The following is a 24433-nucleotide window of genomic DNA, read 5'->3' as shown; positions in this document are numbered from 1 at the left end:
ATAGCACCAGAAATACACATCTCTCACACTTCAATGGAATGCCCGAGAATCGAACTCGTGGCCACCGAGGTGGTACGCCAACACCATACTGACCACGCCACTGAGGCGCTATTATGACAATACGGTTTTCTTCAGCTTTTATACATAATATATATATATATATATATATATATATATATCTCATACGTATAATGTAAATAGTATACACTACTGTATTAGTGAATTTATCTTATCATCACAGTTAGTACGTTTTGTACATAAACAGCCAACTCAAGATGCGTATTTGAAGATTATATGCAATTTTTGTATGCTTTTCTCGTTGCTGTTCAGCGTTTTCATACATAATTTGTATCCGCTAATAGTTGATAAGGATTCTTTCATTTTTTTTATTGGATCACATCCTCATTCATCTTTCTAATCGTATTACATTTCAAAGCATAAGTTGTTCTGCATTGTAATCGGCTATTATAATAAATGAGATCATTTGTTTTATAATGTCAGTGATTTATTACGAATTGGTAGAAACGACAAATGGGCTCTGCTTAAAAACCCAGGGGGTATGGGTGCGTCTGGGTGATCGTAAGAGTCGGGGAGAGGGTAGGGGAGTCTTCATGTATGTGGTAATTTCTGACAATTATGTCATGTCGAGGGAAATGCGTATCTATGACAGAACGGATAAGGGTCGATATACTTTACATTGAAGCTGAAAGGGCGTGGCTCTGCATTCTGGCAAATTATGAGGAAGTGCATTACCAGATAATGCAGCTGTTTAAGAATATGATCACTTGATTTAAATAACTCGTTTTGGACAGTCTCTCATCGTCATGTGCTCGTTTACACTCGTTCTCGAAAATGTGGTCGTTGTGAAATATGCCTTCGATGAATATGAAACGGCAGTCAAGCCAAATTTGGCTGAATTAAAAATGCTGATTTATAATTTTAGCATTACGTTTATTAACAGATGACTAGAGTAATAAAGTTAAGTCTAAATTGAAAAAATTGCTGGTTCCTCTAATATGACTCATTGTGTCCAAAAATTGTTGAAAATCGTTTGGGAAGAAAAATTGAAATATGTTTTTATTCTTTTTTAATGATGTGAAATTAAAAACATTGTTTAGTTGAAGCTTTATGATGGTTTAATACATTAAAAAAGAAGAAACATTTTGTATGTATAATTCATATATTGTTTGTATACTTTACACTACCGGATGCCCATACTTTTTTATCATATACTAAAGTAGATTCACGTAACCCGTGTATCTGATGTCCTGGCCAGTCCCTTACGACGCTCCTGATTGGTGGTTGATAAGCCAATCACAGGGCTGGAAACCTTCAGTCTCTCTCGAGAGTGCACATAGGCAGGATGTATGTTCCACCTCTCCAGAGAGATAAGTCTTTCATTAGTATCCCCCATGAGAGGTGGAACATACATCCTGCCTATGCGAACTCTCTCGAGAGACTGATAGTTTCCAGCCCTGTGATTGGCTTATCAACAGCCAATCGGGAGCGTCGCAAGGGACTGGCCTAGACCTCAGATGCACGGGTGATGATGAATCTATTATAGTACGACTCTAAACTGTTATTTGGCAATGATTTTTCAACCAAAACCTGTCAGATTGACGGCATAAAAAGGTTGCTTTTTTATCTGAAAAGGATAGAATTTTGGCTTATTTTTTTCTGAGTGGCATAGAATTAAAATATAAAAAATATCAATTTTTTTTCCCAGCTGCCTGGTAAGTACTGTTGAAATGTTACCCCACTGGATTTCCAGCATTTGATTACCCGCCATATAAAGTGACAGATTCATTTCACCATTCCTCCAGTGTCAAATTATTTATAGCACCAGAGATATGTGACAGCATATGTAAGAGGAACTTATATTTTCGCCTCTTTTTTTTCTTTTTTTTGACGCGAAAGATTTTATAGCATCCAAGATACGGGGCCTTATTTCTTATAGCATTTTTTTCTTTAGCGTTTGGTTATTCAGTAAAACACTCAAGAGAATTTTTTAACTTTATTTTACAAGGAACAGAGAGAATATCATTAAAATAGGGAAACACATTAGAAGACACCGCTGATGAACATTTCTTTGCCTTAGGTATACAAGATACGACCACGGACACGAGAGGTTCTTACCAGGATTAATAGAGTACAGTGTTAGACCGCTTCTGACCTAAAAAGGACAATCTCGCGCATGACGTCACTTGGCTGATCTGCCTGAGGTTCAGGTAAAAAAAGTCATCAGTCAGTATTTGACCCCACCAGGGTGAAGAACAAGGAAACTATCTTCCAGTACCTGAAGATTAACAGGGACCGCTCTCACACAAGGTCGTGAAAGAGATAGGTAATGGGTGTGGGCAAACAATTCCCATAGTGACCCTTAATTTATTTGTTTTCTTGGTTTTCTTTTATGGCCACCTGCCAATTACGTCACAGATATGCGCAGTAACGTACAGGGAAACAGACTCTGCGTATGAAGAGAGAAAGGAAAATGGAAGAATTGTCATACACAGAGAACACCGATGACATATTTTATATATATTTATATATATTTGTACGGTGACATTCAACACTCAATCCACGAAGATCACTTATTGTTCCGCCTTAACCTAAACAGGGAAATATTCCAGCTACAATCTACAGAGAATTATTGATTCAAGGAGTTTATGGCAATGAGATGTTGGACTAGTGTCACCCCCTCTGACACGAGTATGAACGATAGTATGCGAATGACGTGCTGTTGGTGGATGAAAGCGGGAAAATATGGCTTCTTATTGATTATTATTACCGGGAGAAATAACAAATACATACACACACATAAAAGAAGTCCACTGGGAAAACGGTTACAGTCGAATGAGTTTCGGAGTTGGTTTTTTCGTCCAAAAGAAGCAACGCCTGACATCAGAAAATCAGCCCTTTTAACCTTTTCACGGTAATTTCATCCTTCAGTTGAAGGCCGAAAAAGTTCCCCCAAAAGTTTTTCCATTATGTGTTGATGTATGGCAAGGACACTCTTCCTTCTTTGCGTTGCAAGAGTGACCTTCTATGGCAAAGTCACTCTTGCAATGCAAAACTTCAAGTTCGTCCGATTCGGGCGGTATTCACTTATATATGGCTGTTTCCGCTGTCACTTCCTCCCCCTCACAGCGATGACGCTTTTTTCGTAGTGCGAAACTTGTCCCCTTTCTCATCTTTCCCAAAGTTCACTCGTGATCTATACGAAGCCTGATAACGCCAGGCCGTCGCAGCGGCGGCGCCTCATCGATGAGGACAGGACCCACCCACTCGCAAGTAGGTCCTGGATGAGGGTTCGCCGTAGCACCGACGTATCGTACAAAATTCATAAATGAAAGCTATTCTACGCAATTAGATATAGGTATGGAAAAGTATCTGGGGAGCGTTACTTAAGCTACTTCTAATTGCATTTGAAGGACAGCTTGGCAAATATCATTGTAACACTCCCGCAGATGCATTTCAAAATTGGTAAGCCAAATGGCTCTATTTACCATGGCATTGTTTGTTGGATTCACTTAATTCGTAATAAATATATGCCGGTGGAAAACTGCTGAGACAACGTCGCTGAAGTTACAAAACACCGAGAATATATATATATAAAAAAAGGAAAAAAAAACATTCTACACTTCTGACGTCATTTCACAGGATTCCACTCTGGTGGAAATGCTTAAAAACTACAAGGAAGATTTTTTTTTCTTAGAAAAAGTAGCTCCACGTAATAGAAAGCTTCTATAAGAATAAAAGTTTTCGAGACCACAGCAAGGCCCTTTTCATGTGACCTATTGCACTTCCCGAAACGATTTTGTTCTCGTGATTCCATCATTTTCATTCGGGAAAAGTGGTGACGATGGTGGAGAGCTTAAGGAATGTGCCTGATTCCAGAAGGAGGAGAGACTTAAATGATTGAGTTGCCGGGTCTCTCTCTCAAGCCGCTCGTCACAAATCGCAAGAAACATCTATTAAAAAAGCAGGAATTACTCGAATATCTACTACTCACTTGACAATTCAAATTTGAGAGTTCCCCTGTCTAATGAGGGACGCATTTTGAGAAATTTCAAAATTAAAGGCAGAGGATAAAAATGACCTCTTTTGGCGGCAGCCTTAAGAAAAAAAATAAATTTGAATGTCACTTATCAAACCATCAAGTTGATTTCGTTTTAAATCCTGTTTGTCAATCATCAGCTAAATATTGGTCAAATGCTGTATACCAGCCGTCCAGTGAACTTTTTAAGGGTGCTTACTGACCAACCACGTCAATTTACTAAGGCTTGTGTACCAATTCAACTAAGTTTTTTAAAGCTTGCCTGCCAACTGTGTCCTTGACTTTCTTGTAAAGGCTGCCTATATGAACTTTTCACTGTAATTGCCTTTAAAGCCCCTTTTCTAATTGTTTTCTTTGCACTGTCTAAAGGCTACTCGCCAAAAACCACTGAACTTGATTCAAAGGGTCTTTTTAACCATCCACTTATCCTAAATTTTCTTTTTTACTTCTAACCATCTTACGCATTTCATTTCAAAGCCTGTATACCAACCATCCACTCAGATTTGTATGAAGGCTGCAAACAAAACCGTTCTCTGGACTTTGTTCTTTAATGAATGCGGCGCCAGGGACCCTGGTAGTTGAGACGCCAGGTAGGCTGCAGTCGATCAATCCTTGATCAATAGTTTCTTACCCCAAACAGCCGCTGGTAAGTCGTCCGCCTCTCGTGCATTTAAGTAGTCAGTGAGAAAATGGAATATTCTTTTACATAGTTTACTTTCCACATTTTTTCATTTTACATCTTATCGTAATTGTGGCCATTCAGTGGTTGTATTACTTAATTTTCTTTCTTTGTATGTAGGGAACAACGTTTTATTCATTACGTAAACTTGAAAGCTCAGTATCCTAAGAGTACGTTCGGATATTCTACGGTATTTCCACACCCTATTTCAAGTGGTTGCTCCTAGGAAAGTGCCCTGGCGGTAGTTGCCAGGTCAGTTAGTACTATTATTATTATTATGGAAGATCTCCCCAGCGCCGTCGGTCCATTTATAGCATATCTTCCTTCGTGTCGTTATTGATGTTATCTCTCACTTCGGTCAAGGCTTGGATTTGCCTCTCGCCGGAGATGACGAGGTTTTGCTTCATCTTGCTGTTCCTCTTGCCGCCGCAACATCCAGAGAAGCCCATGCGGCCGAGAGTCGGCAGGGGGGCTCTCGGGAACTTCCTGCCGAAGCCTCTCAAGGGAAGGCCTCGGAGTGCCGCCCTGCCGGGTTGCGTCGCGGCAGACGTGCTCTCTTTGGGCTGGTGGCAGTTGTGACTCGGGCTGTTGTAGACGGTGCCGCTGCTCGTCTGGCTCTCGTTCAGCGTCTCGCACTGTGTCGACCTCTGCAATGGACAGGAAATTCCCGAATGAGACAGACTAGTCGTTATATAGTTGGATGAATGGATAGATGAACGGGTAACTGGTCGTTATATAGTTGGATGAATGGATAGATGAACGGGTAACTGGTCGTTATATAGTTGGATGAATGGATAGATGAACGGGTAACTGGTCGTTATATAGTTAGATGAATGGATAGATAAACAGGTAACTGGTCTTTATGTAGTTAGATGAATGGATAAATAAATGGGTAACTGGTCGTTAAATAGTTAGATGAATGGATAGACAAGCGGGTAACTGGTCGTTATATAGTTAGAATAAAATGGTCGATAGGATAAAACAGGTAACTTGGCGTCTTTATGTAGTCAGATGAATGGATAAATAAATGGGTAACTGGTCGTTATGTAGTTAGATGAATGGATAGATAAATGGGTAACTGGTCGTTATGTAGTCAGATGAATGGATAAATAAATGGGTAACTGGTCGTTATGTAGTTTGATGAATGGATAGACAAACGGGTAACTGGTCGTTATGTAGTTAGATGAATGGATAGATAAACGGTTAATTTATCGTTATGTAGTTAGATGAATGGATAGTTAACAGGTAACTGGTCGTTATACAGTTAAATGAATGAATAGATAAACAGGTAACTGGTCGTTATGTAGGTAGATGAATAGACAGATAAACAGAAAATTTAGTAGACCGATATTACACATTTTATTATGAGCTCGCGATCTAGGATTACGATTATCGGATTTTTCTATATATTGACACATCAGCCACAGCCCCCCGCCCCCTAGAGGATTTTAACCCGGTATGTATCCACCTCTGCTGCGTGTTCAGCAAGCTCGTTGGGGATGGCCGTAAAAACATAAACAAAAAGACTGTAAATAATCATAAAGATAACGCCCCCAAGAAATACTAGTCGTAAACAAAAGACTGTAAATAATCATAAAGGTAATGCCCCCAAGAAATAGTACTAAACAAAAGACTCTAAATGATCATAAAGATAATGCTCCCAAGAAATATTAGTCGTAAACAAAAGACTGTAAATAAGCGTAAAGATAATGCCTCCCTGGAAATACTAGTCCTAGGTAACGACCCCCGAAAACCTTTAGGGTCACTATCTAGGAAAGATCCAGATTATCTGTTTGAGTTCTGATAGATAGATAGATAGACAGATAGATAGATAATCGAATAAAAACAATTACCACAAGGCCTGGAATTTCAGTGAAAGAAATGATTTGGATTCAGGCAACTATATAAAGAGTTACATGACTCCAGTCAGTCACACCTAATTTAAAGGACAGATTGAATCACAATCCCACTCAGTGAAACAGATTGGTAGTGGCAGGGGAAGCAGCAGGTGGAAATTTAAGTCCAAATAGAGTAACTGACACGAGAGAAGAATGGGGTGGAAAGGTTTTACGGGAAAATGGTGAACAATGCATCAAGCAGTGCGGTTTCAAAATACGAACCTGACCCCGTTTCAACCAAGTGTGATTTCCAGGAAGTTTTGATAAAAGCGTCGCCGAGGAGAATTCATAGAACAACAACAATAATGTCCGTTAAACAATACGTGAATTGAATGGAAAACTGCTGATGTACAGCTTCAGATAATTGCTGCTAAAGATTATCTAGAATGTCTCCGCAGAGCACAGCCGTGCAGCAATAACCCTTTTTGGGTAACAGTTATTCTGTTTCATATGCCTATTTATTTTATGGGGGGGGGGGTGTTGAGGGGTAGGGGTGGGGTAGTGCCGTCAGTGTATCTCACGCAGGCATTATTCTAGGTTATTTGCAGCGTTCCTTCCGCCCCTAGTTGCAATTTCTTTCATTCCTTTTACAGTAACTCCGTTCATATTCCCTTTCTTTCCATCTTACTTTCCATCCTTCCCTAACGATTGATTCATAGTGCGAGTGATAGGTTTTCCTCCCGTTACGCTTCTAAAACCTTTCCACTACCACTGATCTTTTCAGCGCTGAATGACATCATAGGTCCCAGTGCTTGGCCTTGGGCCAAAATTCTATGTTCCATTCCATCCCATTCCATTCCATTCCATGTGCCTGTTTAGAGGTAACTCCCAAAGAAAGAATTAAGACGCTAACATTTGCTCACTCGAATGAAAAATATGCAATGAATGATTACCGGGATGAAGGGGGTGTTTATTTGAATGATGAAAAGCAAGAGTTAGAGAAAGTCTATAATTACCTTTGGCAACAGAAGTTTTTATCGTTTGCTATCATTAAATCTCATTCGGTTTATTCCTCCTGGCGTGTTCCAGTCGGGTAGACGTGCGACAGGTCGCTCCAAATTGGGTTCAGTTGCTAATGCACATTTCATATTTAAGTGTATCGAATAACGCCTACCGTTGGTTGATCGCGGCTCCCCATAGTTATATATCTATATATATATATATATATATATATATATATATATATATATATTTATATAGATATGTAATATATATATGTATATACATATATTTAAATATATAGATATATATATATATATATACGCAATGCAATTGGATATATATATATATATATATATATATATATATATATATATATATATATATATATATATATATATATATATATATTATATATATATATATATATATATATATATATATACACACACAATTGTATTTTAAGGTGCCCTCGCACCAAAATACCAACTTACACACACACACCCTTCTGAGCATTGCTGTTTTCTTCTTTTGTAATTTATTCAGTCGTGATCGTTTCTTTTTAAAACGAGTATCATCAGTCATTTTCGTTCACAATCCGTAGTTTCTGAGTATTGTGGGATGTCTACGTGTCTGAATTTTGACAAACCTTCTGTTCGAAAGTTCTGATACATTGGAATTTGTTTGTAGTGTGGTCGAATTTTTCTTCCGAGTTGGATGCTTGTAAAAGTTTACGTATATTTCTGCCTCCAGCATAAATTCTCCCTCTCCTCCTCCTCTCCTCCTCTCTCTCTCGTCTCTCTCTCTCCGTCCCTCTCTCTCTCTCTCTCTCTCTCTCTCTCTCTCATGTCACATTGCATTCGAAGAATTGCAGAGCATACAGGAAGGACATTTTAAATATGAAGAACATGTTAAATTTGAAGTTTCATATATTCTCGCTGACCCACTAGTGGGCCCAGTGAGCATTTAATTTTAGACCCAGGGTATATATATATATATATATATATATATATATATATATATATATATAATGTATATATATATATATAATATATATATATATATATATATATATATATATATATATATATATATATATATATATATATATATATACTATATATATATATATATATATATATATATATATATATATATATATATATATATAGTATATATGTGTATGTATATATAATATATATATATATATATATATTTATATTATATATATATTATAAATTATATATATATATACATCATTTAGCCATTTTTATGAGTGCAGATTTTACCGGCAAATTGAATGGAAATTACCAGAACTTCTCATTTCCATAATGACTTACTTTACCTTAATTTCGGATAAGATACGTCTTGAAAAACGACTCATTTAGTCTATACTCTTATAAGATGATGTATTGCGAGCTACATCTCCTCCCCCCCCCCACAATGGATGTTCCGGGATTTCCGTAATTCATTGCCACGAGTTCCTCTGTCGCGCCTTCTCTCATAACTCGATTATCCCCACTAACTTTTTCCCCTCTCCTCGCTGCCGTATCCTTGGGTGGTCCGCCTTCGCATTTCTGGAGGGTCGTGACGTCCCCCGTACCTCTCCTAAAGTAATTTTCGAGTGTAGCGGTGATTATCGACTTCGAAATCCTAATCATGGCTCCCTTTGGTAGGGTTCTTCGCTTTTGGCTGCTCAATCATCTTATTTACGAGTAGTTAACTTGGAACAAATATCTTTCAGTGTTAAGTATAGGGATTGCCTTTTATGTAGGCGAAAGGGGTCCTTGCTACTTTGATACCAAAATATAAAAACTGCTACTTTGATACCAATATATATAAGAACTGCTACTTTGATACCTATATATATAAAAACTGCTACTTTGATACCAGTATATATAAAAACTGTTACTTTGATACCAATAAATATTAAAACTGTTACTTTGATACCAGTATATATAAAAACTGCTAATTTGATACCAGTATATATAAAAACTGCTACTTTGATACCAATATATATAAAAACTGCTACTTTGATACCAGCATATATAAAAACTGCTACTTTGATACCAATATATATAAAAACTGCTCTGAAGAATGTCGGGAATGCCAAGGGTTTTAGTGACGACGTTCTAGCATCATTGCTGTTTTTTCTCTCTCTCTCTTACTGAGATGTTTAATTACAAGTAAAAACGCGAACAAGCATATATGTCAGATCCAGTTGTTGAAAGAAACAGTGAACTTCTTCAAGTTTTAAATCTATCTCTTCTTTTTGTTATATTGTTCATTCTGGCATTTTTGTTTTTCGTTTTTTTTTTGTTTCAGTTTAAAAGCGAGTACCTTTGTGTCACAGGCGAAGAATTCAATGTCTTCTCCCATTTATGTGGAATCTCCGAAAACTTTAATATTGAGCGATTTCCTATTCAAAATTCGATAATGTTATCATGCTTGTGATCCCTCTATTACTTCAGGGCCTTGATAATCCAAGTGGAATAAAGCGAATACGCGGAAATTTCTTTTACCAAAACAGCATTTCATCTTTATCTCTGAGAAAATACTTACGTTCCTTCAAACCTTCCCCCAATCACAACAAAGGTTTGTTTGGTCAAGTGAAATATCGAAGGTGGTTCCGGCCGCTCTGAAGGAGGAAAGTAAATGCCACTTCTCTCTTCTCTCTCTCTCTCTCTCTCTCTCTCTCTCTCTCTCTCACTTGAAACAAAATAGAAGACTCCCCCCTGCCCAGAACAAAATGGGAGCGAAAATTGCTGTGCAATTCCCGCAGGGCGTATAACAAAGCGTAGCTCCTTACCACGATTTCCATTCATTTTCATCTCTCGAAGCCTTTCACGTTTCCAAAATACCAAGCATCAACTCTTATGGCATTGTTAAGAAACGTTGGCCTCCCTATTCATCTGTCGCTCATGGCTCCCCTTCCCCCCTCTCTCTGTCGTCCATTAATGGCTCTCTTTCTTGTTACAAGAAAAGCTGATAAACGCTATGCAATATATAGAACCAAATGTATATTTTTTTCATTAGATTCTCTCAATTATCAATCTCATTATGCGAGGTTTGGAGAGATTTTCTCTTTGTTTGTGATTTGGAGAGATTTTTTTTCTCTTGGTTTGAAGTGATTGGGAGAATTTTTCAATTTGTTTGTGATTTGGAAAGATTTTTTCTCTTCGTTTGAAGTGATTTGGGGAATTTTTCAATTTGTTTGTGATTTGGAAAGATTTTTTCTCTTCGTTTGAAGTGATTTGGGGAATTTTTCAATTTGTTTGTCATTTGGAGAGATTTTTTCTCTTCGTTTGAAGGGATTTGGGGAATTTTTCAATTTGTTTATCATTTGGAGAGATTTTTTTTATCTTCTTTTGAAGTGATTTGGAGAGATTTTCCATTTGTTTGTGATTTGGAGAGATATTTTCTCTTCGTCTGAAGTGAATTGGAGAGATTTTTTTCTTTTCATTTGAAGTGAATTGGAGAGATTTTCTATTTGTTTGTGATTTGGAGAGATCTAGTTCTCTTCGTTTTAAATGATTTGGAGAGATTTTCCATTTGTTTGTGACTTGGAGAGATTTTTTCTCTTCGTTTGAAGTGATTTGGAGAGATTTTTTCTCTTCGTTTGAAGTGATTTGGAGAGATTTTCCATTTGTTTGTGATTTGGAGGGATTTTTTTTATCTTCATTTGAAGTGATTTGGAGAGATTTTCCCTTCGTTTGAAGTGATTTGGGGAGATTTTCCCTTCGTTTGAAGTGATTTGGAGAGATTATCCCTTCGTTTGAAGTGATTTGGCGCTCTTCAGGCAACCAGTATACTTGCCGGATATTTTTCACAAATTCCTACGGCTCATTTTCACATAGGAATTCGGATGTCAGAGGTTCAGTAAGGACATATGGTAGATGCTATGTACTGTACAAACAAGCACGCATTGACATTTTTTTTGGCCACGACGTTTACCCTTAAGATGAGTTGATATCATTAGAAAACAGGTATCAATAATATTAATGAATTTTCGTCGGCAGCACAATGGCTGCCCAATTCACTTCAAAATCATATACTTTCTTACTTAAGGCCAGTCCATAAACTGACTGCTACCGTGGCGACAGCAAGTGGGACTACTTGACATACTGCGTCACTAAGCAGGAAGAAAGGGAATTTTCTTATCACTACTATCATAACATCATGATAATTGAATGAGATACAGCACGTTATTTCTAACAGTTAAAATAATTTTTTTTTTCAACGGACTTTGAATTTTAAACCCCTATTAGGCAAGGTAAAGTTTAAATCAAAGGGTTTGAGTTAACTAATCTTATAGTATGCCTACTCTGAGTCATTTTAGTATGAATTTTATTCATATGTGAGTTGGAACAAATGGCTTAATCATGAAAGTAAATCAAAATTGGCTGGAGAAATCATGAAAGCATATTCTTTACAAAAGTCAATATTTTTCTAACCTAACACACACTTGCAATCCTACTATCGGTCTCAAATGGTGTATTTAGAGTTAGTCTATCAAATAATAATGGTAGTAATAGCTTTACACAAAGTCGTTGGAACGAAAAATGAAATTTGAACCATTGGCCCCCTGACTATAAGTAAAGAAACGTTTATTATAGTGTTGCTAAGTCCCTGAGGGATAAACGCTCTCCTAAATAAATGAGCATCAGTTTATTGTTCTAGCGGAATGCCTTTCATTTAAAACGAGCGTTTTCGTTCTTGCGTGGCTGCGTGAAAATCCTAGACAGCTAGGTCTGTTACATAAACAGGGAGAAATGAAGTGTTTTGGGATTTAAACGCACGCGGATGTGATGCTGATGAAGGAAAAATTAATGTATGACAACAATCAAGGCGAGAGAGTTGAATATCATGGCTCCTAGCGAAACAAATTACAAATGGAAGTATATGTATATGCATATAATAATTTGATTGGAGAACATGAAAAGTGACTATCTTTGGAATGATGATCTTCAAAAGGTACGCTATTGTATCCATGGCCTCTTTTTAAAAACAACCATGGTAACTTCGAACTTCGTACTTTCCAATGAAAAAATGTCTTACCTTACATCCAGAATCAGATCCAGAGTCACTAAGGCTATTTTGAACGTCATTCGTCACAAGAGACCGTCCACATTTCTGCCCATATCTGAAAAATAAGTAGGAAATATCCGTTAGAACCTGAAAGGAAATAAATAATTTAACAATTACATAAAACGTGATTCAAGATGGGTATCAGAGCTCGTTTCAAATGTTACGAAAAAAAATCAGTGTTCGCTAAATTGAAGGTCATAATGATGGTAGAAATTTATCTTGGATTGAAAAACTATCTCAAGGATATTCAGGTGCCATTAAGTAAATTGTCCTTGGCATTAGATGTAAATTATTATCTGGGAATCGATTCCCAGATCATATCATATTAAGTTTTGACAACTTTGCAAAAGATTTTCATAAAATGAAGGTCTGTTATGGTTTTATGAGTCGAAGCTTCGGAAGAATTACTGGATTTCATTGACGGACATGAAGGGAGGAAGGAAGGTAGGGAGGAAGGAAGGAGTGGGAGGAGGAGTGGGGGGGAAGAGGAGATGGAGTAGCAGTGAGAGGACGAAGGGGAGGAGTGGGAGGAAGAGAGGGAGGAGTTACATGGATTAGGATGTCTCAAAGACTTGTTAGTCCATCCGAGGAGACATCGTGTGCTCACTTATCTCTAGGAGCAGGTTTTACTGGAGGAGTGAAGGGGGGAGGAGGAGGAGTGGGAGGAAAAGGAGGAGGGGAGAACGAGAAATAAAATCCAAGCAACGCCAAAATATGGATATGGACGACTTCAAAACAAGTGGTCATAGGCTTATGGATGTAACTAGCCAAAAAGCGAATTTTTTCACTTACACGTTACTGGCTTTCAGAAATGGCAGAAAAAGCATACTGCGACCGTTTGCAAGGATGAGCATTCCCTATGCAAGCGTATGGTACGAAACAAAAAACTCTAAAGTAATCCTCAGTGTCTCCCACTCCTTTTATGAAGCCCCGGAAAGAAAAGGGTGATATTGATGAAAACCTGATACTCCCACGTCTTGTGATGATTGGAAAGGGGACCTTGTAGCATGATTAATCTCTCTCTCTCTCTCTCTCTCTCTCCTTACAATGTCATACCTTAGTTTTACTAACTTGTATTTAAGTCTCTCTCTCTCTCTCCCCACTGAACTGTTTTAGCTGCTGCAACACCATACATCAATCAGCTCTTTAATGAAACAACCGCCCCCCCACTCTCTCTCTCTCTCTCTCTCTCTCTCTCTCTCTCTCTGTAAAGTACTATCTAGGGATTTCCAGTTATTCGATCATTTCCCCTAGAAAAGATGGCGGGGACTGGGGGAAGGGAGGGGGAGGGCTGCTGAAAGTGTTACATTCCAGTGTTAGATCGCTGCCAACTGCCATACACTGATGACGGGGAGGGGTCCGGAGTGTGGGGGAGGGGGGTGGAGGTGGGGGGAGGGGGGATTAAATACCATCCCTGACGGGCAACCATCATTTGCTCATTCGCCAGAATCAACACCGTTTAATTTCGTTGATGGGAGGCCCAGAGGTTTAATGATCGTTGTTAATGATTTCGGGTCGGTGGACTTATCTTCGTCTCTCTCTCTCTCTCTCTCTCTCTCTCTCTCTCTCTCTCCTCTCTCCTTAAAGTGTCATACCTTAGTTGTACTATCTTGTATTTGTCTCTCTCTCTCTCTCCTTAGTATTATACCTTAGTTGTACTAACTTGTATTTGAAGCTCTCTCTCTCTCTCTCTCTCTCTCTCTCTCTCTCCAGTGTCATACACTTGTTTTGCTAACGTTTAATCTCTCTCTCTCTCTCTCTCTCTCTCACTTTACAGTGTCATACCTTAGTTTTTCCAACTTGTATTAAAGTTATTGCACGTTTCATGATTTTTTACATGCTGGTCTTTATGCTTTGCAAGTTCATTGCCTTTTAGTTTTGTGATATATGAATATTGAATCATTTTGAATAATGACCACGATATATGAAACTCAATATGTACCCATATTTTTATCATACGCTTGTAAGGAACTCCATCAGATCTCATACAAGAATATCTAGAAGATGCGGTGCAAATGCAAAATAACACACAATAATAATAATAATAATAATAATAATAATAATAATAATAATAATAATAATAATAATAATAATAATGTTGTCAAGGATCCACAGTAATATAATTGTTATATGCTCGTGTTATATTTTATAAATCTTTCGAACCCCTCTCTTGGTTCATCTTCAGTCCAAAGTGGACCCTTTACAAGATTTTATGAACACTCGTGATAGAGAGTTTTTCCCAAATAATAATAACGTTTTTATTGGTATTACGAACATTCTAATTTCTCCCTTATACTCAGTAAGTTAGTGCCAAGATAGATTGTACATTTTGGAATGGATATTCTTAATATTTTTTAATATTGGTGACAAACTTTTAACTTTGCATTTTAAATCACCCATTCCAATGATAGACGTACCAAAGAAACTAATGTATGCCTCCATACCATATATATACAATAGCAAATTTTCACAACACCTAACTAGAATTATTGAAAGTTAAATTCCCTGTCTAAATATAAAACTTATATCTAACAATCCAAGCAAAATAGGCTCTTTCTTCTGCTTAGAAGATCGTCTGCAGCAGTTCATGCGATCTAACGTGGTATACAAGTTTACGTGCCCGGGATGTCCCGGAATTTACGTTGGATCGACTAAGAGGCTGCTGCAGATGAGATACTGCAGTCACATGGGCTTTAGTTTTAGGACAAGTAAAAAATTAATTAGGCCTGAACACTCAAACATAAAAAATCATGCAACCAATTGCAAGATAGAGGTGAAGAAACAACACTTCTCTATTTTAGGCTCAGTTAAGACTCTGATTACTTAACCACCCTAGAGTCATTATATATTAAACGTCTTGTTCCCTCGATGAATAGTGGAGTTTCATCTTTGCTTTATCTGGCATAGTCAACGTTTTAACTTCTTGCCCAAGTCTAGTCATTCTACCTCCTTCCTCCTCAATTAACGGTTGGTTGCGCCTTGATGTTTGTTTTTTATTTGTACTTTTTACTTTTTCGTTTTACTTGTCAATTTTTAGTCCTTTTTGTCAATTGTAAGTTAATTTTAGTCTTGTAGTTTTTACTATATTAAGAATCATGCTCTTATTGAATGTTAATATGTATGTGTTTTTATCTCAGCAGACTGAAGATGCACATTGTATGTGCGAAACGTCTCGATAAATGTTTCTTCTGATGTGGTTGTCTGCGATTTCCTGAATGGATATATATATATATATATATATATATATATATATATATATATATATATATATATATATATATATATATGCATTAAGATACAAATATCCTTTAATATCCAATTCGCTCTACCTAGGAATTAATATATTTTCATATATGTTAACCAAAGGGGAATTTTTTTCGTTGACAATAATTTCGTCCTTTCGTGGATTCGAACCTACGAACAGAGGAGAAATCGGGACTTCAGTGACATTGTTGGCCAGGTCGGTAGTGTCACTGAAGTCCTGATTTCTCCTCTGTCCGATGGTTCGAATCCATGAGAGGACGAAATTATTATCAACTAAAAAAAAAAAAAAAAAAAAAAAATTTCCCTTCGGTTAACACATGCAAGTATATTAATTCCGAGGTAGATCGAATTGGTTATTAAAGGACATTTGTCGCTTAATGCATGTATATGAATCAAAGTGATGTGATAAAAATTCATATATATATATATATATATAATATATAATATATGTATTTATTATAATAAGAATGTATTTTATCTATAATATATATATATATCTATATATATATAATATATATATAAATATACCATATATAATATCTATATATATCTATCTCTATATATCATATATCATATATATATATATATATATATTTAGTATATTTATATATGTCTTGCATGTATAGTTACGATCATATTATGTTACGTACATTTATACATACATACATCATATATATTATATCCATATATATATATATCTATATATATATATATATATATATATATATCTATATATATATATATATTATATATATATATATATGATCTATTTATTTGCGTCTGTTTGCGTATTTTCACACACATCTTCACTACGTTACGCGCCCAGGCATAAACACAATGTGTATTATTAACACGACTTTTATTGAAAACGTTGCAAGAGACTGATATAGCTCCGTGGCCAAAATACTCACAAGATATTGCAAAGCTGAAATTTTTATTAACTCCTTCTGCCATGTTAGATCACTCAAGAAAAAATTGAATCTTACGTGTCAACAACGTATTTTGTTTCTTTAATATTACTTTCCGTACGTAGAAGTGGGAGGTGGCGGGAGACCTACTATGCACTGCCTTTTCATGTCCTCGAAGATTGTTTTAGTTTTCTGTCATTATACTTTCTCGAAGTTTATAACATTTATTTTTCAAAATCTCTCTCTTTTCATTTCTCAAAGTCTAATCATTTAATTTTTCGAAGTCCTCGAAGTGCCTTCGTTTAACTTCCCAAAAGTCCCTGTCCCTCTCCATTTCTGGAAGTCTATTACTTTCATATTTCAAATTATTGTCCCTTTTCAATTTTCAAAGCGCCTTACCTTTTCATTCCTGGATCTCTGTTACTGTCATTTTTCAAAGTCTCTTTCCTTTTCATTTTTCGACGTCTCTATCCTTTTCATTTTTCGAAGTCTCTTTCCCTTTCTTTTTATTTTTCGAAAGTCTCCTTTCCATTTTCAAAGTCTCTTTCCTTTTCATTTTTCAAGTCTCTTTCCTTTTCATTTTTCGAAGTCCTCTTTCACACTTTTCTTTTCATTTTTCAAAGTCTTCCTTTTCATTTTTTTCAAAGTCTCTTTCCTTTTCATTTTCAAAGTCTCTTTCCTTTTCATTTTTCAAAGTCTCATTTCTTTTCATCTCTTTTCCATTTTTCGAAGTCTCTTTCCTTTTCATTTTTCAAAGTCTCTTTCCTTTTCATTTTTCAAAGTCTCTTTCCTTTTCATTTTTCAAGTCTCTTTCCTTTTCATTTTTCAAAGTCTCTTTCCTTTTAATTTTTCAAAGTCTCTTTCCTTTTCATTTTTCAAAGTCTCTTTCCTTTTCATTTTTCAAAGTCTCTTTCCTTTTCATTTTTCAAAGTCTCTTTCCTTTTCATTTTTCAAAGTCTCTTTCCTGTCATTTTCGAAGTCTCTTTCCTTTCATTTTTCGAAAGTCTCTTTCTTTTCATTTTTCAAAGTCTCTTCCTTTTCATTTTTCAAAGTTCTTTCCTTTGCATTTTTCGAAGTCTCTTTCCTTCATTTTCGGAAGTCTCTTTCACTTTTCATTTTTCAAAGTCTCTTCCTTTTCATTTTCAAAGTCTCTTCCTTTCATTTCTTCGCTCTTTCCTGTTTCATTTTTCGAAGTCTCTTTCCTTTTATGTTCAGAAGTCTTTTCCTTTCATTTTTTCAACAGGTCTCTTTCCTATTTCATTTTCATTTTTCGAAGTCTCTTTCCCTTCATTTTCGAGTCTGCTTTCCTTTTCATTTCAAAGTCTCTTTCCTTTTATTTTTTAAAGTCTCTTTCCTTTTCATTTTTCGAAAGTCTCTTTCCTTTTCATTTTTCAAAGTCTCTTTCCTTTTCATTTTTTCAAAAGTCTCTTTCCTTTCATTTTTCAAAGTCTCTTTCCTTTTCATTTTTCGAAGTCTCTTTCCTTTTCATTTTTCGAAGTCTCTTTCCTTTTCATTTTTCAAAGTCTCTTTCCTTTTCATTTTTCAAAGTCTCTTTCCTTTTCATTTTTCAAAGTCTCTTTCCTTTTCATTTTTCAAAGTCTCTTTCCTTTTCATTTTTCAAAGTCTCTTTCCTTTTCATTTTTCGAAAGTCTCTTTCCCTTTTGCATTTTTCAAAGTCTCTTTCCTTTTTCATTTTTCGAAAGTCTTTTCCTTTTCGTTTTTCAAACTTTTCTCTTCCTTTTCATTTTTCGAAGTCTCTTTCCTTTTCATTTTTCAAAGTCTCTTTCCTTTTCATTTTTCGAAGTCTCTTTCCTTTTCATTTTTTCAAAGAGTCTCTCCTTTTCATTTTCTCAAAGTCTCTTTTCCTTTTCATTTTTCGAAGTCTCCCTTTCCTTTCATTTTTCGACGTTTTACTCTTTCCTTTTCATTTTTCAAAGTCTCTTTCCTTTTCATTTTTCGAAGTCTCTTTCCTTTTCATTTTTCAAAGTCTCTTTCCTTTTCATTTTTCAAAGTCTCTTTCCTTTTCATTTTTCAAAGTCTCTTTCCTTTTCATTTTCAAAGTTTCCTTTTCTTGTTCATTTTTTCAAAGTCTCTTTGGAGTTTTTCATTTTTCGAACTCTTTTTCCTTTTCATTTTTCAAAGTCTCTTTTCCTTTTCATTTTTCGAAGTCTCTTTCCTTTTCATTTTTCGAAGTCTCTTTTCTTTTCATATTTCGAAGTCTTTTACTTTCATATTTCAAGTGTCTTCCCTTTTCAAATTTCAATTTTCAAAGTAGCTTCCCTTTTCATTTTTAAAGTAACTTCCCTTTTCAATTTTAAATTTTCAAAGTATCTTCCCTACTCATTTTTCAAAGTATCTTCCCTTTTCAATTTTCAAAGCATCTTCCCTTTTCATTTCTGGAAGTCTATTACTGTCAATTTACAAAGTATCTTCCCTTTTAATTTTTCGAAGTCTCTTATTTTCACTTCTCAAAGCCTCTTCCCTTTCCATTTCTCAATACCTCTGTCCTCTTCAATTCTAGTGCTCTCTGTCTTCCATTTCTTTAAGTCTTAATAATATCGAGTAGTTTGTGTTATTTTTGGGGGGGCGTCCATCTCTGACCTTGTCATTTCTCAAAGTCTCTTCCCTTCTTATCTCTCGAAATATTTATCACATACATGCTTGGACGTCTCTGCCATTTCCATTCCTCAAGGTCTATTATTCTTTTCTTCAATGTCTCGGTTATATTCATTTCTCAAGGTCTTATCATTATCGTTCAAGTAGTCTCTGTCATTTCCATTTCTCGAGGTCTATTATTTTCGTTCTATTAGTCTGTGAGATTTTCATTTATCAAGGTCTATTATTTTCGTTATAGCAGCGTCTGTCATTTTCATTTCCCAAGGTCTATTATTTTCTTTCTAGTAGTCTATGTTATATTCATTTCTCAAGTCCTTATAATTTTCTTTCTGGAAGTCTCTTCATTTCCATCATTTTCATTCAAGTAGTCTCTGTCATTTCCATCTCTCAAGGTCTATTATTTTCGTTCTATTAGTCTCTGGCAATATCTATTTCTCAAGGTCTATTATTTCCTTTTCTCAAAATCACTGTCCCGCTTACGATGTCAAAGTAACTGTCATTATCATTATATATATATATATATATATTATATATATATATATATATAATAATATAAAACTATATATAAGTATATATAATGTGTATATATGCTATATCTAATATATTATAATTATATCTATACTTATATCTATTCTATTTATAGATACTTATATAGTATATTATATATCTATATCTATATACGTATATCTACTATATATCTATATATATATAATATAATATATATATATATATATATTATATATATACTATATATATCTATATATATATATGTATATATATAGCTATATATATTTCTATACTATATCCTTTTTATTTCCTCGAAGGCTCAGTCCGTTTCCTTTTTATAAATCTCAGTCATATTTCCCGGTAAGACGCAGGTCATTATTTTAAGTGCAGCTGACTAGATTATACGCAGTCACTCTATTTGACGTCTTGCAATATATCAGAAAGTATGGTCACTACTTTCTGTAAATAGAGTGAAAAGAGAAAAATGATTTGTTGGAATGTGACATCAATGGCTCAAGTTGTATATTTAGGATATGGTATGGATTACTATTCTTAAGGCTTTGAATCACTTTATTAAATATTTACTAGTTTAAAATTCACAGTCTAGAAACCCCTGAGGATTTTAAAGTGAATTATGTCGAATTTATTACAAGTGTAGGAGGAGAGATGAGCAATAAGTGGCGTTGAGATAGTTCAATCCATTTCCCTCTAACGGTTTTGGTTGCCCGTATCTACTTCCTTACAATAAGAGAGAGGACTTTCTTTAATCTTAAGAGTAAAAGGGCTGCTATCAATCCACTGGTGAATGGTCGGTGGCCGCAGTTCTCTCTCAAGAACACATCAGTAATCATGTTTGCAATGTCTCTTACTCATCATTTCTTGATAACCACTGCCAGTGTCATGTTTGTTGTGATCATTATGTTATTCAACACTATCACTGATTACGTGTTTCTGGAGGCATTGGATAAAAATATATACACAAAAATGTACCAGTGTATGGTGTACGGGTATATTTTACAGGTTCGTGGCTATAATCTTTCTTTAAACTTTTCCTAATGGCGTCATCGAAAAGGGTTTTCCTTTACAATCAGTATTTCATGAGGATGCTTTCAAAACTTTTGTGGTTGATTTTGTTTTGACTTTTTTTTTTCAACTTTTGAACTCTCCTGCTTTACGTCACTGTAATTAAAACGCAGGTTCTCGAAAGAAGTCACGTGACATGGGTGGTATATCTGTGCTTTCTAAAAATGAGGTTAAAGCGTTGTGCTTTTGCTTTTGGACAAACGGAGAAGTTATTTACTATTTTCGTTTGAATGATGGTTCCTTTGCAGTTTAAAAGGACTTCTGAACTTTCTTATTTTTTGTTTAAAAGGTATGAAACATTTTGTATTTCTCCTTTGTACTTTTCCAGTATTTTTTTTATGGAGATAAAATTTGTCGCTAAAATTCAGAAGCAATGAGATCCTGAATGGGGAAAATTCTTCTATGTGTGAGGGAAGTCTTCCTGTAGGTCGCCGTTAGTTAGTTTTTTTTTTTTTTGCAGTAAACTTTCAGATGAATGCTGGAGCACCTAAGTATTATTATTCCTGCTCATCTGTCCTTTGAATTTGAATTGCTTCAACGTTTTCGAAGTTGAAGCATCGAAATCTTAAATCACTGTTGTATTGTGATTGGGGAACGAGAGCTTTAATTAAAGCTAACACTTCTCACTCCATACTCCCGGCCTAGAGCAAAAAAAAAAAAAAAAAAAGAAAGTCGTCTAGCAATAACCAATTGCTTTTAATCGTTTTAATGCACGTCGACATTACTGAGAGTGTTTCTGAATTAGTTAAGATGTTACCATCATTCCAAGTGTTGGAATGATATGGATATCGAAACGACAGGAATAGCAGTATTACCAAAACTACTGAAACCTGTGCAATTTTTTTTGAGACTTAATATTAGTGAAAGTTATGGAGTCATCATCAGAATTGCTGTCATGTATTATTATTATTATTATTATTATTATTATTATTATTATTATTATTATTATTATTATTATGTCCGGGCTGTTATTTATCATAATTTCTTTAAAACTTCTACATATTCGCAGACTATTAAATTAACGAATATGTTTGTTTTAAGATTAGACTTATGCTCGTGCCCCTTCAACCTTCTCGCATTCTTTTTGACATTTTAATTCTATAACCTAAAGCTCGATAAGGATGTATGGTCGCCGCCCCCGGCACCCAGCCATTCCCAACCCCCACCCCCCTTGTTGGTAAGAAGAAAAGAGTCACAGCGTCGTACATTTCAAAGCCGGGAAGAGCCAGCAGAAAAACCAAACATGTTGGTGTAACCGTATATTGTTGACAGGATCCCCTTGATGTAGCACAGGCAGAGTCTTTGAATAAATAACGCGTTTTCTGAGAACAGGGCTGAGACAATAACAGGTACACGGATTTAGCTGGGAACGGCCTTTTTCGAACCACTCCCATATGGATTACGCTACGCGACTTCCACTTTCTTAGCGTGGGGGAGATTTTCATGTGGAAATGAATGACGCCGACGTTCCAGATCGTCGTTGTTATTATTATTTTTTTTTTAGCTGTAAAATGTTTGGACAGATATGACTACTATTTCTGAGCATGTAACTGTAATATCAGTTTGCCGCTGTGAAAAGCTTTCTTCTTTTATGATTTTTTTTTCTTATAGCTGTAAAATGGTGGGACAGATATGACTACTATCTCTGAGCATGCAACTGTAATATCAGTTACCGATGTTAAAGTGTTTTTTGTCTAGCGGTAAAATGGTTGGGCATGATATTGTAATAGCAGTTTACCGCTATTAAAGTTTTTATTCTATTTATTTATTAATTTTTTTTTTGTCGTGGGCGAGGGCTGGGCGGACTGACATGACCTGCTCTGAGCATGAAATTATTTTAGTTTTCCGCTATTAAAGGCTTTCTTTTATTATTATGATTCTTATTTTTTGTAGCTGAATAAAATGGTGGGACAGATGTGAATTTCTCAGCGCATAAAGTTGCAATGTCAATTTACCACTATTAAAGTTTTTTTTTTTCTTTTTTTAGTTGCAAAATGATGGGGGCTGATAATGACTATCTCGTAACTTGAAATTGTAATATTAGTTTACCACTGTTAAAGACTTCCATTTATTATTGTTATTTTAATTTTTTTAGTCGTAAAATGGTGGGGCTCATATGATTATCACTTAGCATGAAATTGTACTAATATCAGTTTACTGCTATTAAAGACTTTTATTTCTTATTATTATTGCTTCATTTTTCAAAGCTGAGTTAGAACTGAACGAGCGTTCACACGTAATCAATGAATAGCTGAAATGTAAAAAAAAAAAAAAAAAAAAAAAAAAAAAAAAAAAAAAAAAAAAAATTGAGTGTAGAAAAAATATTGACAAGAGGCTTCTATTCGTGATCGAAGGCGTCACTAACCAGTGTCACTGATACGCCAGATTCCATAAGCAATCAATTACTCTCGGTCGAACTGAATTCAATCAGGACGACAGGCTTCAGACAGAGCAGTCTAAACATAATCGACCCAAATCAAAAGAGAGATTTCTAAAAGCCTTTAATGAGCTTCCCTTCGGCTCCTACCTGCAACTCTTTCATTCCTTTTACTGTACCTCCGTTCATATTCTCTTTCTTCTATCTTACTTTCCACCCTCTCTTAACAGTCGATTCATAGTGCAACTGCTTTCAGGGTTTCCTCCTGTCACACCTTTCAAACCTACCTGCTCTCACTTTCCTTTCCAGCGCTGAATGATCTCGCAGGTCCCAGGGCTCGGCCTTTGACCTAAATCCTATATCAGGGGTGGCCAGACTTTTGGACTCCGAGATCCTCTAGACTGAAACTCTTTTACGATCTACCATACTACATAATCACATACTATTACGTGGAAAAAAAAATCAGATAGCTTCATAGTACGATACAACATGAGAACGATTGCCTCATATATATATATATATATATATATATATATATATATATATATATATATATATATATATATATATATATATATATATATATATATATATATATATAGCTTGTGATTTTGTTTGTTTATATGGGATTGTGGGGGAACGGCGAACGACCAAACAAGTGGGCGCGATCGACTGTTTAGCCAGCTCTGTCCTGTATTCTATACTATTCTTTAAGGAACGTCAACAGAAGACGCCACAGAAAACTGGAAATGAAAAACTGGAGAAGGAGCAGACTACTCACCTGGTCTTTTTAATGGAGTTGAATTCTAGCAAGATGGCGGGCTCCGGGCCAGAGCAAGCGACGGTCGTCTCTCTGGTTGCAGCTGTAGTCGCTCTCCAGTTCCCTGCTGGAGAAATATATTAACGGTAGCGGCTAAAGAAAGGGGAAAGTTTCCCCAAAAAACATGTCCGTCTAATCCGGCGATATTTTTCTTGAGAATGAGAGAAAGGTGGAGGAGGCGTTTCTGGGAGGTGGTT

General features: G+C 35.6%; 1 protein-coding gene across 5 annotated transcripts in view; it reads right to left on the bottom strand.

The window, feature by feature from the left end:
• Positions 1 to 2000: 2000 nt before the first annotated feature.
• Positions 2001 to 24433, bottom strand: part of LOC135224607 (QRFP-like peptide receptor) — a 338517-nt gene continuing 316084 nt past the window's right edge. For 3 of the 5 annotated variants that reach the window (XM_064263769.1, XM_064263771.1, XM_064263774.1), the window contains 3 exons: positions 24198 to 24303; positions 12632 to 12716; positions 2001 to 5383 (listed from right to left, as the gene is read on the bottom strand). In XM_064263769.1, the coding sequence (XP_064119839.1) occupies positions 5045 to 5383; positions 12632 to 12716; positions 24198 to 24303 (530 nt within the window). In that variant the 3' untranslated portion in view covers positions 2001 to 5044. The remainder of the gene's footprint in view (positions 5384 to 12631; positions 12717 to 24197; positions 24304 to 24433) is intronic. The other 2 variants (XM_064263770.1, XM_064263773.1) reach the window with 1 other exon arrangement.

The sequence above is a fragment of the Macrobrachium nipponense genome, chromosome 12, assembly GCF_015104395.2.
Source record: "Macrobrachium nipponense isolate FS-2020 chromosome 12, ASM1510439v2, whole genome shotgun sequence".
NCBI lineage: Eukaryota > Metazoa > Arthropoda > Malacostraca > Decapoda > Palaemonidae > Macrobrachium > Macrobrachium nipponense.
This window is presented reverse-complemented; position numbering and strand designations above follow the sequence as displayed.